The sequence below is a fragment of the Schistocerca piceifrons genome, chromosome 2, assembly GCF_021461385.2.
Source record: "Schistocerca piceifrons isolate TAMUIC-IGC-003096 chromosome 2, iqSchPice1.1, whole genome shotgun sequence".
Classification (NCBI taxonomy): domain Eukaryota; kingdom Metazoa; phylum Arthropoda; class Insecta; order Orthoptera; family Acrididae; genus Schistocerca; species Schistocerca piceifrons.
In genome coordinates, this window is record NC_060139.1 from 888,874,035 (window position 1) to 888,897,108 (window position 23,074).

At 38.8% G+C, this 23,074-nt stretch overlaps 1 protein-coding gene across 2 annotated transcripts in view; it reads right to left on the reverse strand.

The window, feature by feature from the left end:
- The window catches only part of LOC124777187 (Down syndrome cell adhesion molecule-like protein 1 homolog), a 182,000-nt gene that overhangs the window by 122,405 nt on the left and 36,521 nt on the right, over positions 1-23,074 (reverse strand). For both annotated transcript variants that reach the window (XM_047252502.1, XM_047252501.1), the window contains exon 5: positions 8,469-8,593. In XM_047252502.1, coding sequence (XP_047108458.1) covers positions 8,469-8,593 — 125 coding nt within the window. The remainder of the gene's footprint in view (positions 1-8,468; positions 8,594-23,074) is intronic.

Here is a 23,074-nt window from a genome sequence, read left to right on the forward strand (position 1 = left end):
TGACATTGATTTGTTGCAGAATCATAGAACATATTCTGAGCTCAATGTCAGCCAACATGGATACCAAAAACATGGATCATGTGAAACCCAACTCGCACTTTTCTAACGTGATATGCTGAAAGCTTTGGATTAAGGTAGTCAGGTAGATGCAGTATTTCTTTATTGCCAAAAAGCATTTGACTCAGAGCCACACCTTCAATTATTGTCAGTCATGAGGGCATCAAGTAAGATTTGTAACTGCATTGAGGGCTTTTCAATAGGGATGACACATTATGTTATCTTGGATGGAGAGTCATTGTAAGATGTAAATGCAACTTCAGCTGTGCCCGAGGGAACTGTTCAAGTTGTATATTAATAAAATGTTTATATGAATTACCTTGCAGACAATATTAATAGTAATCTCAGATTTTTTGCAAATGATGGAAGTTATCTATAATGAAGTACTATCTGAAAGAAGTTGCATAAATATTCAGTCAGATCTCAGTAAGGCTTGAAAGTGGTGTTAAGACTGGCAGATTGCACTGAATGTTCATAAATGTAAAATTGTGCACTTCGCAAAATGAAAAAATGTAGTATCCTATGACTCTAATCTCAATTAGTCATTGTTGGAATCAGCAAATTCATACAAATACCTTGGTTTAAGACTTTGAAGGGATATGAAATATAATGATCACTTAGGCTCAGTCTTCAGTACAGCACATGGTAGACTTTGGTTTACTGGGGAAGCGCCATCAGTCTACAAAAGAGATTGCTATACAAATTACTAATGCAACCAGTTCTACAACATTGCTCAAGTGTGTGGGACCTGTACCAAATATGACTAACAGGGGATACTAAATCTACACAGAAAAGCACAACATAGATGGTCATGGGTTTGTTTGATCTGTAGGAGAGTGTCATGGCGATACTGAAGTGACTGAACTGGAAGACTCATGAGTATAGACGTAAACTAACCTGTGAAAACCTATTAACAAAGTTTCAAGAACTGGCTTTAAATGACAATTTTAGGAATATACTACAATCCCCCATGTATTGCTTACACAGGGATCATGGCAATAAGATTACAATAATTACTAATTGCACAGAGGCATTCAAACAATCATTTTTCCTGCACTCCATATGTGAATGAAATGTGAAGGACCCCTAATAACTGGTTTGGTGGGATGTACACTCTGCCACACACCTAACAGTGGTTTGCATAGTATAGATGTAGATGTGGATGTAGAAGAGATAAATGAAATGTTGTATATCAAGTTACCAAGTGGCATCAAGTAAGTTTTAAAAATACCATGTTCTGAAACTGTGAAGAATTTTTTAATCTTGGTTGATTGTGTTGATAATGCAAAAAATGAGCTTTTAACAGCAAGAATGAAATGAACTATTGGAGGAATGATGGTAATGTAGGACATGTCACTATGATATCTAATCACTGTTATGGCAATAGTATGAGAGGAAGAAGAGGAATCAGGGGTGAGGGTTGAAAAAGTTATATTCTTTGAAATGAAGAATGAAGGGATGTAAATAGACAGGGTTGTTATGATGAAATATACAATGAGGAGAATAAGGAAAATGAGAGACACTATAAGTAAGGACCTGCCATGATGCTGGTCCAAAATATGTGTATTTATGTAATGCAAATGTTAAAGGAGAAAGAGAATTTAGTACAGGAAAACAAAGTACATTGTAAATGTTTAGTACAAAATAGTACTGCTGATGTATGTGAATTTAAAGGGAAGTATAAAATCAATTGGTGTAAATAGGGATGGTAAAAACATAGTTGATGTATGGGATGAAGTTGATATCAGACTAGATATACCATAGGCTAAGGGTTCAAGTGAAGAACATAATGAGGAATTACTCCAAGCAATGGGGTATAAGGAAGTACTGAAGTTTCTGGATAATTTAGAGGAAACAGAAAGTATAAGATGACTATTTGTTCAACAAATTGTGGAAGAAGAAGAAGAAGAAGAAGAAGAAGAAAATATGAGCACATTGGTAAGCATTAGTGAAGAATTAAGTAATATAGAAGATGAAACTCAAGTGGAGAGTAAAAATTGGTGTGACAGTGAGAGTAATGTTATCCATGAAAGTGGGTAAGATTCAATTATATTGATCCTGAGGGTAACAGTGATTTGCAGAAAGAAAGTGATGGAAATGGTGAAGATGGTGATGTAAAGCTTAAAGGGCAAGTACAAGAATCATTAGCTGAGGAAGATAAAATTACACTTCTATACATAAGAAAGGAAATGAAGGTTGATAATTATCCAGGATACTCAGAAGCCAATGAAAAGGAAGATAGCATAAAATCTATCGAGAATGAGAATGAAAACAACAGGAACAAGAAATCTCAACTGGTAAAAGAAAGAAAGAAGAAGGAGTCACTTAAGCAGAAGAGAAATGAGAGATGAGACTGTTGCAAATAACCATTGATGATTTTATCAACAATGTATGAAAAGATACATTGCTATTTACCATAAAGACAACATGTTAAGTTGCAGACAGGTACAAATAAAAGAGACTTAGAATTAAGGTTTTGGCCACAGCCTTCTTTGACAGTAAAAAAGAAACACACCTCATTCATTCACACAAGCAAGCACAACTGATGCACACATTACTGCCAACTCCAGCAGTTCCAGCCAGAATGGCCAATGCATCCTTGTTTGAGCTGCCTAAGTTGGTAGTCAAGTATGCGCGATGTGCACTTGCTTGTGTAAATGTATGGGATGATTTTTTTTTTTCTGATGCAGGCTGTGGATGAAAGCTTAAGTGTAAATGTTTTAAATGTACCTGGCTGCAATTTAACCTGTCATCTCTACGGTAAGTAGCAATCTATCTTTTCCTACATTATTCATGTTCCTACTTGGAGTTTCCATTTTTTCATTGATGGTTTTATGCTTGATGATGGTGAAGAAGAAGGAAAGTAGGAGCCTATTCAAATTTTATAACTGAAGTAGAAGTAAATGGAAATGAAGAAGAATCTTTTGGACAATACTGTTAGTGTTATTTGATTTTCTATGTGTAGAAAGAAAACTAACAGTCATGCCTGTGATTGGGTTAGAACTGAAGCGGCAAAAATTACAGTTTTAGTACAAGGAAAGGAGATGGAAGTTGAATTCTTTGTAGTACTAGAACTAAAAGTAAATATAATTTTAGTAACAGATTTTATGAAGAACTGTTTTGTAAATATAGATTGTGGTTGTAATGGTGTGAGTATAGGGCAAGGCATTTTCATGTAACTGGGAAGATGTCAGTCTTAAAGTTGTTTATGTAATTAAAGTTATTTCTTTCTTCAGTGACTTTATTTATGTGTAAATTTTGCCTGGGTGTTACACTTAAGTGATGTTATTTGAAGTGTCAGTGTAAAATTTGAATCAAGCTATTGGAGAAGCGTAAATGGAGAGGGGTCACTGGAGTGAGTATTTCCACAAGTGATCCAGAGCATGACAACTGAAAAAGTAAAGGGGTAAGTGAGACAAAACAAGGTGTTCATAAGTTGCACATGGATGACTCTCATTCCTGTAACTGGAGGGCAGCACAAGATGATGAACTAACAAACCAAAAAACGTAATTCTAGCTTATTACATCAGCATAAACAGCTGTTGGTTAAGAAATTTTAACAATCAGTTAATGTGAAATGTCAGCTATCTTTATTGCATCAAAATATTCGAGGACTGAGAAATAAAATTAATGAATTAATTATCTGCATAGATGAATTAGAAACCTCAAACCCAGCTGACATAATCTGTCTCTCTTAACATCATGTGACCACTGGTATAGAACTATTAAGTGTTACAGGATTTAAGTTAGCATCTCACATTTGTAGAGCAGAAATGGAGAAAGGAGGAGTTGCCACATTCATCAGGAACTTACATAAATTTAAGAACATTGACATTAATAAATTTTGCTTAGAACAGCATATGAAAGCATGTGCAACAGAAGTAGAATTTCATAAAAAATCCTTCATAATATTAATTGTATATCAAGCACCCGCAGGTAACTTTAATCTGTTCATAAGCCATCTTGAAGCTGTACTGGCCCAGTTAACAACCAAATACAAAGAAGTAGTGGTTGCTGGTGACTTCAATGCAGATTTCCTTAAAGACTCTCCCAATAAGAACTTATTTGAGTTAGTAACACTATCATTCAACTTAATTTGCACTGTATAGTTCCCAACTAGGGTAGCCAGTTGCTCACAAACAGCCACTGATAATAGCTTTATAGAAAAGTCCAATGACCAAATTATGAAGTGGAAGCCAAAATTTTCGGGACTGGTGCTGCCATCTGGAAAGTAGGAGTAGTAGATTTTTGCACCACTAGGTGTTGAGAGCTGCATATCTGATGAGTCAGTGTATGGAGTGACATACAGCTGGGATTACATGTTGCATCTCCACAGTGATTTCTGTAATACTCTATGTTTGGTATGTGGCAATTTTATGATGGATCAGCGAACAGAACAGCGCGTGTATCAAATTCAGTGTGAATCTCGAGAAAAGTGCTATGGAGACCCTTGAAATGATTCAACAAGAGTTTTGGGGACAGAGCATGAGCCATAAGCATGTGTATGAGTGGCATGCTTGGTTTAGGGCCGGCCATACAGATGCTGAAGATGATGCTCACTCTAGAAAGCCCGTTAGCCGCACAACACCAGATATTGTGCACAAAAAATTCATCCCACCCAACCAAACAGTGAATTCCACACACTACTGTGACATTTTGTGATGGCTCCATGAAAACGTGTGGCGACGATAGCCCGAACTTTGCCGTCAAGGGAACTGGTTGCTGCATCACAACAATGCGTCCTGTCACACGTCCTTGCTCACCATCACCTTTCTGGCAAAAAACAACATGGTGGTTGTACCCCACCGACCATACTCACCAGATTTGGGACGTTGCAACTTCTCGCTATTCCCAAAACTGAAACTCAAGTTGAAAGGTTGTTGGTTCAACACTCTAGAGAGGATTCAAGAAACATTGCTGGCAGTGATAAATACCCTTAAAGAACAGGACTTCCAGAATACGTTTGACCAGTGGCAGAAGTGTTGGGACTGGTGTGTACATGCAGATGGGAACTACTTCAAGGGTGAGGGTGACCATTAGTCCAAAGGTAAGGTTTTCAACAGATGAGAGCACCAGACCCGAAAATTTTGGATACCACCTCTTGTATTACAAAGCCAATAGTCAATGGCCTCACACACCATGAAATGCAGCTCCTTTTGTTAAATGTTAATACTGAATAGTATATAAAATCTGTTAAATCTGAACTCAAGAGGGTAATCAATGAGCCAAAAATTGATTATTTTAGGACACTCCTCAGAGACATTCACTGGAGTGATGTTCACAGTGCTCGTGACATGAATGAAAACACTTTTGCTAATAAAGTGCTTACCTTTTCTGAACACTGTTTTCCTCCAAAACTAACCAAGGTTAGAGCAAAGTCTACAAAGAAGGCATGGATTTCTCAAGGAATAGAGGTATCTTGTAAAATAAAAAGAAAACTGTATCTGTCAATCCGAAACAGTTCTGATATTGATGCTATACCACATTACAAGAAATACTGCAAAATATTAAAGACTGTACTACAGACATCAAAGCACATATATTACAAGGAAAAGATAGTCATATCAGATAGCAAAACAAAGAAAATACGGGATATAGTGAAGGAGGGGACCGGTGGAACCAGACATGATGAGGGGCAAATAGCATTAAGAGTAAATGATACATTGGTGACAGATGTGTATAGTGTTGCAGAACTCTTTAACAAACATTTTACAACTGTTACTGAAAAGATGGGCTGTGAGGTTCTGTAGATGCTGCCATGGGATACCTCAGACTAGACATTTCAAGTAACTTCCATAATTTGAATTTGACCCTCACTACCCCAGCAGGAGTAATGTCCATCATAAAATCTTTAAAATCAAAAATATCTAGTGGGTATGATGAAATACCAACAAAGTTAATTAAAGAATGTGATTCTGAGTTAAGTAACACATTAAGCTATCTGAGTAACCAATTGTTTATCAGTGGATTATTTCCTGAATGGTTGAAATAGGCTGAAGTTAAGCCACTGTTTAAGAATGGAGATACAGAAAGAGTGTCAAATTTCCATCCAATTTCACTTTTGCAAGCATTCTCAAACATTTTGAAAAAAGATAATGTACAATCAGCTTTATAACCATCTTATCACAAATAACATACTGTCAAAGTCGCAGTTTGGATTTCTACAGGGTTCTGATATTGAGAAGGTTATCTACCCTTACAGTGAAAATGTACTTCATTTGTCAGACAAAAAATTGCAGGCAACTGGTCTATTTTGTGACCTGTCAAAGGCATTTGACTGCATAAATCACAATATTCTTTTAAGTAAATTAGAATATTATGGTGTAACAGGAAATGCTGCAAAATGGTTAAAATCTTATATCTCTGGCAGGAAACAAAGGGTGTTATTAGGTTGGTTGGTTGTTTTGGGGAAGGAGACCAGACAGCGAGGTCATTGGTCTCATCGGATTAGGGAAGGATGGGGAAGGAAGTCGGCCGTGCCCTTTGAAAGGAACCATCCCGGCATTTGCCTGGAGCCATTTAGGGAAAGCACGGAAAACCTAAATCAGGATGGCCGGACACGGGATTGAACTGTCGTCCTTCTGAATGCGAGTCCAGTGGTGTTATTCGGAAAGCGACATGTATTAAGCTGTCATCCAACTGCAAACTAATTACATGTGGGGTCCCACAAGGTTCCATCTTAGGGCCCTTAGTTTTTCTTGTGTACCGGTATATCAAAGACCTTTCCTCAGTAACATTACCAGATGCCAAGTTTGTTTTGTTTGCTGATGATACAAACATTGCAATAAATAGCAAATCAAGCATAGTCTCAGAAAGCCTGGCTAACAAACTATAATAACCACTGGTTCCTAGCCAATTCTTTGTCACTAAACTTTGAAAAAACACACTACGTGCAGATCAGAACTTGTAAGGGGTATCCCTTGAGTGTAAGCCTAACGTATGATGACAGGCAGATAGAAGAAGTGGACAGTGTTAAATTCTTGGGCTTACAGCTTGATAATCAGTTCAACTGGGAGTAGCACACCACAGAACTGCTGAAGCATCTACACAAACTCTATTTGCAATGTGAATACTGTCAGACAGAGGGGATATAAAAATGAAAAAGCATACTATGCTTACTTTCACTCCATTATGTCTTATGGGATTATTTTTTTGGGGTAATTCATCAAGCCAAGCTTAAGTTTTCTGGGCACAAAAATGTGCAATAAGAGTTATATGTTATGCGAACTCAGGAACATCCTGTAGAGGCCTGTTTAGGGAGCTAGGGATACTAACTACTGCTTCCCAATATATTTATTCCTTACTGAAATTTGTCATTAAAAACATACCACTTTTTCAAATCAACAGCTCAGTTCATGGAGTCAATACTAGAAACAAGAATAACCTTCACAAGGATTTAAAGTCACTTACTCTTGTACAAAAAGTTGTGCATTATTCAGCAACATGCATTTTCAATAACTTGCCAGCAGCCATAAAAAGCTTAACAACCAATGAAATTCAGTTTAAGAGAACCCTAATGGATTTATTGGTGGCCAACTCCTGCTACTCCACTGATGAATTTCTCAGTAGAACCAACTGATATAGAGAGTGTGTGTGTGTGTATTCAGTGCATTAATGTGATCTTAGTAAATGAGTGTTGTAAAACCTGTAAAATAATCCTTTCATATAGTGTTCATTTTTTAAAAAAAAAAAAAAAAAAAAAAAAAAAAAAAAAAAAAAAAAAAAGGCAATCATTCCGCCTGGGATCTGTGGAAGGTACATTAGATTATTTGTTTTAGTTGTAAATACGTGTCATGTACTACTGTTTTTCTGATATGTTCTATGTCCTGGAGGACCTCTTCACCACAGATCAATTGGAATGAAAGTAAATCTAATCCAAGCTCTAATCTCATGATTGGCTGGTGACTATCAAGAGGTTGTTGGGAGTGGACAATGGACAGGAGAGAGGAAGGTACAAGAGCAGGTAATAGAACTGGAACAAAAGTTTCATGTAGAACATAATGTGACTTAATGTATTTTTCATAATTTGGTTTCATATGTGAGCTACTTCGATACACAAATTATTTTATAAATAACTAGTTATACCAATGAATATTGGAAAATGTACATACAAACAATCTGTTAGACATCAGACAGTCTTTAGATTTGTAGGCCAGCTTGAGTTACTAATTCCCTAATATTTTTGGTGAGGAACTAACAGCATTTGACAAAGTTTCAGTTGTTACAAGTGTCCAGTAGCCTACTAATGCTGCCACCAAAGTAGTAAATGCCAGAAATTTGCTGTTGGCTGTTTAGGGTTCATACTTTACCTTTTTCACAGAACAGAAGTTTTAAGTAATAATGAATGCAAGTTTGTTATGAAGAAATATTGGACAAACTGATAGGGAACGTTAACAGTTTTGTATACTTACCATGCACAGTAACATAAATAATTTTATTGAGTGCCATTCCAATTTCATTTTTTGCCTCACATGAATAATAGCCCTTGTCTTCTGGTAAAACATTCTCAATCCAAAGGCTGCCATTATTGAGAACCCTGTTAAAACAATCAGATTCATAAATTAATACCTAAATCAGTTAAGGCTGTACCTGCATGGCTGATATATTAATTGGTCAACTTCAGAAATCAGCATTCACTGAACTTTTGAAAATTTGGTGAGAACTGTTCATGTGCAGACTGAATTATGGATTCATCATGTGCTGCAAAACATGTTCAATGGGGAAAATCAGATAGCCTGATCGAATAAGGAACAAATAATTCTTGTACTGAGTTTACAAGAAAAAAATTAATAAAGAACATAATGAAACAAAGAGACAGAGTGGTTTGCCACATAAACAACATGAGTCATTGCAGAAAATAATAGCTGAAGGGATAGTAGAAGGAAAGAATTGTAGGGGAAGGCTTAGATATGAGTACATATGGCAGATCATCAATTATTTTGGAGCTATGCCAGAAAGTTGAACAATGACTTTGAGATGTTACTTGTAATTATTTAACCCATATTGCAAATCATTATATTGTTTGTGATAGTACTTCAAGTACTTAAATGCTTTTATTTACCTTAGCATAAGTAAATATATGAAATAAAACACATTGTAAAATTTACAAAATTGGTTTTCTTTAGATGAAATTTGAAACTTTTGACAATACATCATTGTTCTCTTACATAGGTTTCACAAAATGTAATTCACTCAACTGACTAAAACCAAAACATGGGCAGTGAGACAAGAATTGTATCTGTCAATAGGCTTGACTTCACAGTTATATCCAAAGATATGCTTATCTTCAAATGGAACATATTACTAATTTAGATGAGGAAAATTCATTAGTGAAGTAGAAACTGATTTGTAAGAAAAAATATAGAATACAAATTTTGACATACAGTATTTAAAATAGTGTGTCGCTAAACTGATGGATATGACATAGGACACATGGGTATGTTGTCTAGCAGGAAAGTACAAACCAATACAACTTTTTTATATTCTATCTCAACTATATGTATTTTCCATCTCAATCTGTGTTAATGACGGAGTATAAATCTATCTAAAATTATATGATCAGTTATATTGTTCTCCTTTTAATGATGTTGCATATAATGAATGGACAAAGTAAGTTTCATTAGTTCAGTAATTAGTTTCCTGTAATAAGATGTATGTGTTGATCAGAAACTTGTACAATACTTAGTATGTTGGGATATTATTAATAGCTAATAAGATTTTGGGATTGATTAGGTACTGATGGTCAATTTGTTTGAATTTATATTTAGACATTTTTAAGTGCTCCTATTTCTATCGCTATGTAAAACGATGTGGTACTAAAGTTGATGTTGGGAAGGAGTTTCTGGAAGTTCCAATGATTAAACTTCAGTCTTGCAATAGCTGATGTAAGACTTCTTGATGTTTTTATCTTATGAAACCAAGGTACTGCTGAAAGTATTGGATGAAATAATGCGTAACAGCTACCTTTGATTTTAGAAGTTGATTCTCATTTGTCTCACCAGGTTACTGTCACTTGCTTTCTGAGAATATGAATCCCAGTCTTTATGCACATTTAAGAGTGACATTTGTGGATGTTTATTTAGCAAAGTTGTCTATCTTTTCACTATAAGGGATTCCAAAGTGGCATGTCATCTGAATTATCATAATTTATCAATGTTTTATCTTCATATTGAATATGATTTCAATGAATGTGTTGGATGTTGAATTTGTACAACTGATGTGGTGGTTTCTTATTAATTGCAAGCTAACTTACCATTGGATTTTATGATCACTGTCTATTTGTAAATTGTCTGTGTACATATCAATGCTTCCAGTATTGCAGTCAGCTCAGTTGTCACCTTGGTTGAGGATGGATCTAGCTTGTATATGTCTCCTTGTTGGGTGGGCTCATATCCCATTGTATTGGCAGAGGAATTCTGTTGTTGTTCCAGTTTGTTTCTAAGATTGTGGTTTTGAAATCTTAAATATGTCCTAATATCAGTTTGCAGAATCAAGGTTTTGTATGATCTGACATAAGATCAATATGAGTGGAGCCATCCATAACCTTTTCTGTAATTTCTGCTTCTACTTACATTACCAGATGCCAAGTTCATTCTGTTTGCCAATGATACAAACATTGCAATAAATAGTAAATCAAGTGTAGTCTTAGAAAGATCGGCTAGTAAAATATTTGTGGACATTAATCACTGGTTCCTAGCCAATTTTTTGTCACTAAACTTTGAAAAAACACACTACATGCACTTCATAACTTGTAAGGGGTGTCCCACGAGTATATGCCTAACATACGATGACAAGCAGATAGAAGAAGTGGACAGTGTTAAATTCTTGGGATTACAGCTTGATAATAAATTCAACTGGGAGGAGCACACCACAGAACTGCTGAAGCATCTACACAAACTATTTGCAATGCCAATTCTGTCAGACATAGGGAATATAAAAATGAAAAAGCTGGCGCACTATGCTTACTTTCATTCCTTAATGTTATATGGGATTATTTTTTGGGGTAATCCATCAAGCCAAGCTAACGTTTTCTGGGCACAAAAGTGTGCAGTAAGAGTTACATGTGTTGTGAACTCAAAAACATCCTGCAGAAGCCTGTTAAGGAACTAGGGATTCTAACTACTACTTCCCAATATATTTATTCCTTAATGAAATTTGTCATTAAAAATATATCACTTTTTAAAACCAACAGCTCAATTAATGGAATCAATACTAAAAACAAGAATAATCTTCACAAGGATTTAAAATCACTTACTCTTGTACAAAAAGGTGTGCATTATTCAGGAACACACATTTTCTATAACTTGCCAGCATCTATAAAAAGCTTAACAACCAGTGAAATTCAGTTTAAGAGAAGCCTAAAGGATTTATTGGTGGCCAACTCCTTCTACTCCACTACTCCATTGATGAATTTCTCAGTAGAATCAACTGGCGTGTGCGTGAATATATATATATATATGACTGATGTGTAGAAAAAATACACGGGAGCGGAAAGACTTACCTTAGGGGGAAAAAAGGACAGACACAAGCAGACAATGTCTGCTTATGTCTGTGTACGTGCGGATGGATATGTGTGTGTGTGCGAGTGTATACCTGTTCAAACATTCCACGCGGGAAAAATATATTTAAAAACGAAGATGATGTGACTTACCATACAAAAGCGTTGGCAGGTCGATAGAAACACAAACAAACACATACATACACACCAAATTCTAGCTTTCGCAACCAATGGTTGCTTCATCAGGAAAGAGGGAAGGAGAGGGAAAGACGAAAGGATGTGGGTTTTAAAGGTGAGGGTAAGGAGTCATTCCAATCCTGGGAGTGGAAAGACTTACCTTAGGGGGAAAAAAGGACGGGTATACACTCACACACACACACACACATGGTGGATGGGTATGTGTGTGTGTGTGAGTGTACACCTGTCCTTTTTTCCCCCTAAGGTAAGTCTTTCCGCTCCTGGGATTGGAATGACTCCTTACCCTCACCTTTAAAACCCACATCCTTTCGTCTTTCCCTCTCCTTCCCTCTTTCCTGACGAAGCAACCGTTGGTTGCGAAAGCTAGAATTTGGTGTGTATGTATGTGTTTGTTTGTGTTTCTATCGACCTGCCAGCACTTTTGTATGGTAAGTCACATCATCTTCGTTTTTAAATATATTTTTCCCGCGTGGAATGTTTGAACAGGTATACACTTGCACATACACACATATCCATCTGCACATACACAGACACAAGCAGACATTGTCTGCTTGTGTCTGTCCTTTTTTCCCCATAAGGTAAGTCTTTCCGCTCCCGGGATTGGAATGACTCCTTACCCTCACCTTTAAAACCCACATCCTTTCGTCTTTCCCTCTCCTTCCCTCTTTCCTGACGAAGCAATCGTTGGTTGCGAAAGCTAGAATTTTGTGTGTATGTATGTGTTTGTTTGTGTTTCTATCGACCTGCCTGCACAGACACAAGCAGACATTATCTGCTTGTGTCTGTGTATGTGCGGATGGATATGTGTGTGTGTGCGAGTGTACACCTGTCCTTTTTTCCCCCTAAGGTAAGTCTTTCCGCTCCTGGGATTGGAATGACTCCTTACCCTCTCCCTTAAAACCCACATCCTTTCGTCTTTCCCTCTCCTTCCCTCTTTCCTGATAAAGCAACCGTTTGTTGCGAAAGCTTGAATTTTGTGTGTATGTTTGTGTTTGTTTGTGTGTCTATCGACCTGCCAGCACTTTTGTTTGGTAAGTCTCATCATCTTTGTTTTTATATGTATATATATAAGTTCAATATAACTTCTGCATCATTTCAGCGCAGTAATGTGTTCATTGTAAATAAGTATGTTTGTGTGAGTACAGTCTTAACTTCTGCACCATTTTAGTGCAGTAATGTCTTCATTGTAAATAAGTATAGTAGTAGTAGTTCTATTACATGTTTATTACCTTATAAATAAAAAAAACTGTTTTATTTTAAATTCAGTGCATTAGTGTTTGTAAAATGATTATTTCATATAGTGTTCATTAAAAAAATGATGATCATTCCACTTGGGACCAGAGGAAGGTGTAAAATAGGTTATTTGTTTCAGATGTAAATGTTTGTCATGTATTATTGTTTTTCTGACATGTTCTATATCCTGGAGGATCTCCTCACTACAGATCAATTGGAATGAAAGTAAATTTAATCTAACCCAATCTAATGTAGACCACTACTGGTGGAAGCTGCTGATTTACCACATTTTTCTGGTCATACAATACATACACTGCTCAGATTTTATCATATAGAGACACATATCTTCAAAATATAAATAAAGAAGGAAATTGTTGCACACTGTTTTAAAAATGTCTAATTTGCTTCAACCAGTTCTGAATCTGTTGAGGTCAACATAATAGCCATGTAATTACATGCCAGGAATTCTACTACACAATGTTGGGCTCAAGTGGGCTCACTGGTGCTGATCCATAGCACATGTAACCATCATGAAAGCCTGTCATTAACAGGCTCTAGTATAGAGTCATCGTTGTTTGTCGATTGGCAGCCAACCATGCTCCAGTTGTAGCTCTTATGATATTACATGCTTCTTCACATCTTCTGATATCATGTTCCCATTTGAGCTTGTCACTTATGAAGATCCAAGACTTTTTTATCTTCGCAACTGTGAAACTGTATTCTCCTACTTGCATTGTTTGGCTACCTGGAATTCAGTGTCTCGTGGAAATCATCACAGAAGCCTTTTGCCACTTTCTACACATCAGTCATGCTCACTGGAATATAAATAAATTGTGTGACTCACTCAGATCAGAATGTCCAAACACAAACTGGTAACAGCTTTCTTATGTTTTCCCCATATGGGGTTATGAATTTGCTAAATTGCCTAACTGCAGTGACTCATGACAATACACCATTTTATTTAGCAATTCTTCATACTTATAAGCTATATATGTACAGTGCTTACAATGCATTATTTAGTAGTAAGTAACTTGGTGATGTAGGCATCAAAACTTGCTTTGTTCAAACAGTTTTTATTCCTGCAGCCATAATGTAATTACAGGTTTAAATAATGACTCATATTCCCACCTAATGAGCTTTCCAATAGCCACAGGGTGTAGCCTGCCTTCATTTTTGTCATTACTTGCTACAAATAAAATAAAAGGACCTTCTTCATTAATTTCACACAAGTCAGCACTGTGAAAACTTGCAAGTTGTCAAAGTGCTGTGGTATCTTCTTGGGCGGTGGTGATTCATAGCAGTTTCTCTGTTGTATCTAATTTATTGATAAGCCCTTCCTCCACCAAGCTATCTCAGTGTTACTCTGAAAGTTCTTCATGTCTGTAGCTGTCACTATTTCAACATTCTAGATTTGTTACAGCATCTCTCTATCAGGTTATGTGATGACTATAATGCTAATCACTATGATAATTAGAGCATGCTCTGCAGGGGTTGGACAAAAATACAAAAAAACACCAAAAAACCACATGTTACCATGCCTGATGCAGTGTAGGAAACCTGTTGGCATTCAAAACAGCTTACAGTCCTTTCAGAATGAAACCACAGGACCTATATGGTTTTCAGGGGAATCTTATACCACTCTCTGGGCAAAATAGTGGCAAGTCGAATAATGATGATGGAGCTGGATATCAGTCATGTATCCTTCTGTCTAAATTAGACCACAAATGCTCAAAAACCTTGAGATCTGGTGGCTGTGATGGCCAGGGGAGATGCAACAATACATCCTTGTGCTCACAAAACCACTAGTGTGAACAGGGGTCATGTCATTTTTAACACATTAGCACCACTAGGGAACAAACATTGTACTGTGAGATGGACCTGGTCAGCCAAAATGGTCACAGTAACCTTGGCAGTAAAGTAACTTTACTGACCAACAGTGGGCCCCATGGCATACCACAGTATATTGCCCAAATCATAACTGACCCCAACATGTTTCATTCTTGAAATTTAAACTTGGGCAGAAGTTAGAAACAGCTTGGAATAAGACTAAGTGCCCAAACCACTTTCTTCCATTGTTTGACAGTCCAGGTTTTATGACCTTGGCACTTTGTTTTCCTGTTACAGAAATTCCTATCACTAATGGGACGTTTCAGAATTCTGGCTCAGCCTGTAGTTCTCCGTATATGAAGGATTATGCATGTTTTTGGGGCTGATGGGGTTCATGAGTGTGACATTCCATTCTGTGGTGACTTTTGCAGCTGTTGTCCTCTTATTTCCCGTCACAATCCATGTCAATGACATTTCGTGATGATCGCTCAACACACACTTTTGACTGAATTGTGAGTTAGTGGGTGATGTTTTTTTGGCTTTCCATGTAACTGGTACAAATCTATGATACAGTGACTCTTGAAACACAAACACTTCAGCTCCCCTGATTACAGAAGCATCCACTGTACAAGCATTAACAATTTTCTCATATTTGAATTCACATTTCTCCAACACAATGCACTCACAACTGCACAGAACACTGCTCTGGCAAATACTGACACTTGCAACATATTGAGGTTGTGTCTGCCGCTGAGAAATGTGCAAGCTGTTGTTACAGCCAGTACAAACTAGCAGGCAGCATCTGGCGACTCGCCCACAGATTTACTGTTTAGCCAAATCTTGGCAGTGGTGTGCACAACAAAAAGCAATGAACAATGTAAATACTGTTCAACAAGTCTGATTCAAATTGTTTTGGACCATATTGGTTGAGCTTAATGTGAGCTCCTGACAACGCATATGGTATTATTTAGACAGCACCATCCATTCATCCATCTTTTTACATCACGACTGTGAATTTCACAGTGCCTTTTGGGTTGGAAGATGGTTATCGGTTTTGTTGGCTCATGCATCCATTGTTTTTCTTGTAGCAACACAATCAAACAATGTGATCAATCACTGAGTAGTGTACATTCCCTGGGAATAGCATTTGAGCAATGCCCATTACTGTGACCACACGAATGTATCAATTGATTGAATATTCCTTTGCCACAAATAAATGTACCATTACGCTAACGATTACCATCACCACTTCTTACACCCTGAGCACAATGTGTGTGGGCAGCAATAAAACTGGCCCATCACACTATTAACTTTTAACCAGCAGTCCTACATGTTCCTGCTTCACTGGTGACCTCAATGAGATCTGTAGTATAAACATGTGGTAATGAACTCTGTGAAGTGGAATTGTGAGTGGAATCAAGCTGACATCTTTGTGTGTGAACAGTATCTTGTTACCAAACAAACAATTCTTTGTTCACCCTCAGTCACATGTGAAAAATCTTTCAACTCTGAACATTTATCTATTTTCTGTCAAATTATCTTTATTGTCTGCTTTTCCCTAGTGTGAGGACTTGACTCTAAACCAAGATGGCAGCCTTGGAGGAACTGCAAAAGACTATAGAAGATCTGCTGGTGTACAATCAGAGGCTTGAAAGTGAATTACAGGCATGCCCACATGCAGAGGCTCCACACGCCCAGGACCAGCTCAGCAATGTCACACTGCTGGAGCAGTGACTAGCATTGGGCAGACATTGGCCAGTCTGCCTCCATTTTGGCCCCATGAGCCATTCATGTGGTTCAGACAAGTGGAGGTGGTCTTCCCGAATAACAATATAACCTGTGACTGTGCCAAATTTGGGCCTGTCATGAGCCAGCTCAACCAGAACTACACTGTCCAAGTCTGGGACATATTTGCTGCCCCAATGATGTCACCAGTTAAAGGAGAGTAATGAGTACATCAGTTGCTGTGCCAATAGGAATGTGGTGACAGGAGGCCATCTCAGTTCCTGTGCCATCTGCAGAGCCTTGCACAGTGCTACATGGTCCCAGACTTGCTGCTGCATGCTATCTGCATGTGCAGCCTCCCAGAAAAGGTGCAGGCTCTCATAGCTATGCAGATAGATATGCAGCTGGATGCCACTGCCGACTTGGCTGATAAGGTGCACAACGTGCTGACAATGGTCCCCTGTACCGCAGCTGCAGCAGCCTATGACACTGTTCCCCCACATCCATGGTTGCACACAGCTCCCACACCTACTGTCTCAGGTGCTGATCTGCACCAGCTAGTTCAGAACTTAGCACTGAGCATGGAGATCGACCAGTTGGTGCAGTGTGGACAGAATACAGCAGGCACAACAGCAGCATCTGATCCAACTACTGATGATCCGACTTGCTCAACTGGCAATGCAGCACCAGCCACTCTAGCTGTGCTGAGCCACCATCAAATCAGCCACCAAATGGGTTCTGCTAGTACCATGCCTGCTTCAGTAACAATGAGACAAAGTGCCAGCCACCCTGTTCACACCCAAATGCCAGCTGTAACTGGGATTAGATGCACCCAGTTGCAGTGCTATATCAAAGCATCTCTCCATTGTGGAGCAGGCTGGTGGTGTCAGATACATTGTGGACACAGCTTTAGACCTCTCAGTATTGCTTTGAGACACACTGAGGGACCAGAGGATCACCAGGGCACTATCTCCCAGGGCTGCAAATACTTCAACAATCTAAATCTATAATATACCAATGAAATCCGGATCTCCGACTATGTCACACATTTGGTGTGGACCTCCACTGTGGTTGACACCAACAAGCCAACCCTAAGCCTGGATTTCCTTGGACACTACAAGATACTTGCTTATATCACAAACACCCAGCTGACAGACACAACTACAAGTTTGAAGATAGCAGAATAGCGATGGCAGGCTGCTGCGTTCAGCACAAAACCAATTAATTGTCCCAGGCTGTATGCTGACATCATCAACAAATTTCCAGAGCTCACTCGCCTGCCCGATGCTCTGAGGGTTGTGAAACAGCCAACAGTCCACCACATCATAACCACACCCTATCCTACAATTTCATGTCACCATATTGACTTGTACCCAGCAGGCTTGCTGCAGGAAAGGCTGAGTTTAATGCCATGCTACGACAAGGCATTGTCTGACCATCAAGCAGCCCATGGTCCTATGCCTGACACTTAGTTCCAAAAAAAGACAATCTGTGGTGCCCATATGGGGATTATCATGTCTTGAATTCATGAATACTGCCGGAACAATACATGGTAGCACACCTTCAAGATTTTAGCCATGCCTTGGTGGGCTCAGTAATTTACAACACAATCGACTACACAAATATGTTCATATAAATTCCAGTGGCTGCTGAAGACATTAAAAAAATGGCAATAATCATGCCATTTGTGCTCTTCAAGAACATGAATACAACATTTGGTCTTCAGAATTTTGCCCAGGCCTGGCAGTGTTTCTTGGATGGCATCTTACAAGGTTTACCAAGTTGTTTCACGTATCTTGGTCTTCTTGAAGTCCCCCAAGCTCCATCGCCATCCCCTAACAACTGTCTTTCAGCACCTGGGTGAGGTCAGCAATATTGTTAACCCCCTGGAGTGCATATTTGTTGCCATGGAAACAGAGATTCTGGGACACTGTTCACTCCAAATAGATCCAAGCCATTACCTGATAAGGTATAGGAAACCTTAAAAATGCCACACCCGCCAACACATAAAGAGTTTCACAACTACCTTGGCATGCTGAAGTTTTATCAGCACTTCTCCCTAATGCTGCTGCAGTGGAGGAGCTACTGACTGGAGCTCTGCACATCCCCACTGTGAAGGAAAGGATTCCTGTGCACTGGATAGAAACAATGGAAAAAAGCTTCACCCAAACCAAATGAAACTTCGCAAAAGTGACACTACCTATGCACCCAGTCTACGACACTGAACTGGGAGTGGTTGTTAATGCTGGCCAGATTACTATAGGTGCAGTGCTCCAGCAGCATGCCCACAGTAGCTGGCAGCCACTCAGCTTCTTCTCATTGAAGCTAATGATGTCACAAAATGCTTGGAGTGCCTATGAGTGTGGTTGCTTACAGTGTACGAGGCAGTAAAACACTTCCAACTGTCAGTAGAAGCCTATTCCTTCATGGCTTATACCAACCACAAGCCCATCACTCACTTGTTTCAGGTCAACATCACCAAATGTTCACCACACCAGTCCCAGCAGTTGGAGTATGTGACAGTGCTCCACAAACATTTGTGGTATTTCTGGGGTAGCCAATATAGTTGCCATCAGTGTGTCCCACACTTCTGCTGTTGTCTCTCCTCCTATAAACTTTAAAGATTTTGCCCATGAACAGGAGAGTGATGACCAGCTCGACAGCCTGTGCCACCAGGCCTTCACCAGCCTATGACTCAAAGTGGTCTCCATTTACATCATCATCTGGATGGAAGCACTTCCGTTAGTACTCCTCAGACTGCAAGTTTCACCGAAGGAAGAGCTTGGCCCTTCATCTACAGATAACACAACTCTCCATTCCTGGAGATTTCATGGAGGAAGTACCCTAATATTGGTAGAACATCTGAACAGCCATATGGCCGGCCACCGATAACATGCACTGACATGGCATGGCACCAGCAAAGGATTTATACATGGCAGTCTACAATGATGTACACATTGTAATGTTGTGCATTGATGTAGTGCAACCACGATATCGGTCGCCCTACTTGGGGCCACAACATGTAATCACTCGCAGTGAAAAAAAAAAACATTCGACATCGAGTACAAGGGCGAACCATCTAAAGTCTTGATCCACCAGGTAAAGCTGATTTATGTCTTATCCACTCCAGCAGCTGGTTATTTCTTTGATCCAGTGGCAGATAACTTGTTGATGGATGACAATTTCCCCATGACCAGACAGAGACGCTCTCTGGCACAGCTGCTGGCACACGAATACTGTCAGCTGTCACTGCACCGCCACATGTGCCTCAATCTCCACCCACCAAGCTCAGGCAGGTGGTGCAACTGCTCAGTCTGTGCCTACCACAGGTACACAAAGCACCTCACAAACTACATCACACATGCTGGCTAGCATGTCCACTTCAAATGCCCAAGCTACGTATTAAAAACATGACATGGGATGCAGCCTGCATGCAAGCCAGCCATCATATGGGGTTAGAATATGCCCCCAAGCCACTGCTTGCTGTAGAGACCTTTTGTCCAGTGGACTGCATCATCAGCTGGTCTCCACTCAAGCTGTAGTCATTGCCTCTTGGCTCATCGGCAGCTTCTGCATCAGAGCTTCTGCAATCACATCTGTGCCTCCATCACGTCAGGCTTTGAGACTGGTTTAACTGCCATGCTAGTGTCTGTGTTTGAGTTCCTGTCAAACTCGGGACTTCGTCCACCATGTCACCAGGCTAGTCCATTGCAGTTTTGGGACCTGCGTGTGAGTCATAATGGCACCAGGCTCAAGTTAAGTCACTGCCTCCATAGTCTTGAGCATCAGGGTCAGACTGAGTGCCATGCCATGCTTCCACATCAGACTGTGTCAGTGAATTTAATGAAATATGAACAGCGCAACTTGTGAACACTTTGTTTCAAGATATTAACTGCCAACTAGACTTTGCTTGTGTGTCAGTTCCCCCAAAAAGGAACCACACATGGCTATGGGCTGTGCACAGCCTGCTGCTTCTGTCACTAGCCAGCTATATGTGGACACACTGACTGTGCTCTCTGCCAGCCTGCGCGCTGACATCACTGACTGCCAATAAATCACTGCAGGCTAGCTTGCCTCCGTCGTGCTGTCACTGGTGTCACCAGAAAGCACATGAGCTCCAGACCTGCTTAAGCCTGCACCACATAAGATGGTGCTTCCGTGCATAGAGATGGAGCAATAGTGAAGTGTGGGGGGGGATGAGGTTTGTGTAAGCGTGGTGGTAGAAAGCAGGCAAATTCCGTATTGCCCAACTGTGTTGGTGCTGAGAAAAATCAGATTCATTTGCTTACACTATATCCTATTACACATTCAGATCTGTGAGGGACATAATAAATTTTATAACTGATTCGATCAGTCATCTGTACAAGAGAAATCTTAATTCAAATGTTGACGTGTTAGGCCAGGTGTTCAACAGCTTTATTTCAAGATGATTTTCCAGTGACAAGGCCATTGAGATTCCTCACAATATCTGCCATTTTGGTGCGATTATAAGCAAAACAGTAATACACAGTTGCCTGTAGATAAAAACTGAAAATGAAACTCACAGGCTGCAAATCTGTAGCTTCCAAACTCTGCAACTTGTACCTTTATGGGTAACAGGAGAGATGCAGTTGCAAATTTCAAAAGTTGACTAATTTTTCTACTTTTGTTCACTAATTTGTTGTGATTGATAATACTGGGCACAGAAATGAGTAAGGTATTTTGCCACAAAAATCTTTCACAACTTAATCATTGAAGCAAAGAATCTAATGAGTAACAAAATGAACTTCAAACACAAGTTGAAACCATTATGTTTTCTTGAAAACTACTCTATAGAATTTTTTGAAAATGTGAAATTTTATAATACGTTTATGCTGATGTATCTGAATGTAGTTAAGTCTAAATCACTGTAGCAACGATTAATGCAAAATACTACAGTGTAAATGATCAGTATGTTGTCATATTTTTCGCTGAAAAACATAATTGTGAGCATAAAATAACATTTTCCACAGTACAGTTAGAGTCCACACCTGATATCCATGGAACAACCAAACAACTTACATCATCTTTGAATAACTTGAGGGAATGCTGCCCTATAAGAAAGTAATAAATGACATATCTTGACAGGTAAACTTCCCTGTTATTTTAACACATTTTTCAATTCATGTCTTGAAAATGACAGGTTGTTAGCTGTTACCTGTTAAAATATTGCAGTTTTTGACAAATTTATCTGGCTGCATTCTAGTGAGTGCATAATAAATGCTGGGAAAAGCTTAAAGTCCACAACTAACAAAGTAGCTAGCTAATTTGGCTTGGGAAATACATCAAAAATTATAGGTATGTCACTCATAAAATGTTAATGTCTGCATACTTCTTAGGATACACTAAAGACCAGGACGTTTTCATATAGTATAAATGCAACTGATGTTCTGAAACACAAAAATACTTTTTTAAATTATGAGTCTTTAAAAACGAGAACTATTACTGCCTTCCTTTGTTCCTGAGTCTACATCGTAGTAATAACATCATCGCTGCTCTCTGCATCTGTGTCCAAACCATCTGACTGCAGGTTTATGTTTATGAGTTCAAGGTTTCTATCCATCTTCACCTCCCTACCAAAGTCATCTTCCTGAAGCTTTTCAGCGTGCTGCACACAATCTGCCCATGCTGAAGGGGAAATGTTGTCTATTACTTCATGCACAAGTGATTCAGTGACTGCTATCTTGAATGTTTTATTCCTTTCTGCCACATAGCCTTTAACCTGTGCCCAAATTAATTCAATCGGGTTATGCTGGCAGTGGTACAGTGGTAAATGCAAAACTGTGTGACCACATTCACGTGCAAGTAAGTCAAGTTCATACGTTTTAACATGTGACTTGTTTAAATTAATGAGCTGCAGGAATTCTGCATGGGTCTAGCTAATACTGTGTGCAATACTTTTATTTTAAGGCCAGAGCACAGTATCTGTTTTCCTGGTGTTTGTACTCGGTGTTTTCTCTGTTACAGCTGAGTGATAGCTGGCATTGTCCATTACAATGACAGATTTGCAGAGCCAGGTATGGCAAGAACTGTTTAGTGAACCACTTCTTGAAAGTGACAGCATTTATTTCTGAATGGTAGTCACTGCTGTTTTTCTTACATCTAAAAACAAGTTTACTCTCAGGCACAAAACTGGCAGAAGTATGGAGAATAATTATTCAAGAACATTTTCCTATGGGAATGTTAAAACCCCCACTACCATCACTCATTTTCCAGCAGATTTTCCTGGAATTCATTTTGATTCACCTATGTCTCATCCAGGTAATACACTGTTGAACTACCTTCTCTTATTTCATGCATCTTTCTCAGGAATGTGGCTCATGCTGCAGCTACGTCACTTTGATCCATTAAAAATTTTCTCCGATCATTACTTTTAACATATTTGAAAGCAATGGCTTTCAGAATTCTTTGCATTGATGAAGCACTTCCTTTAAAGCCAGTTTTGTCATTCATAAGTTTAACAAGTTTTTGTGAAGTCGGATATTTACCATTCATACACATTTCAAAGACGGAGTGCCT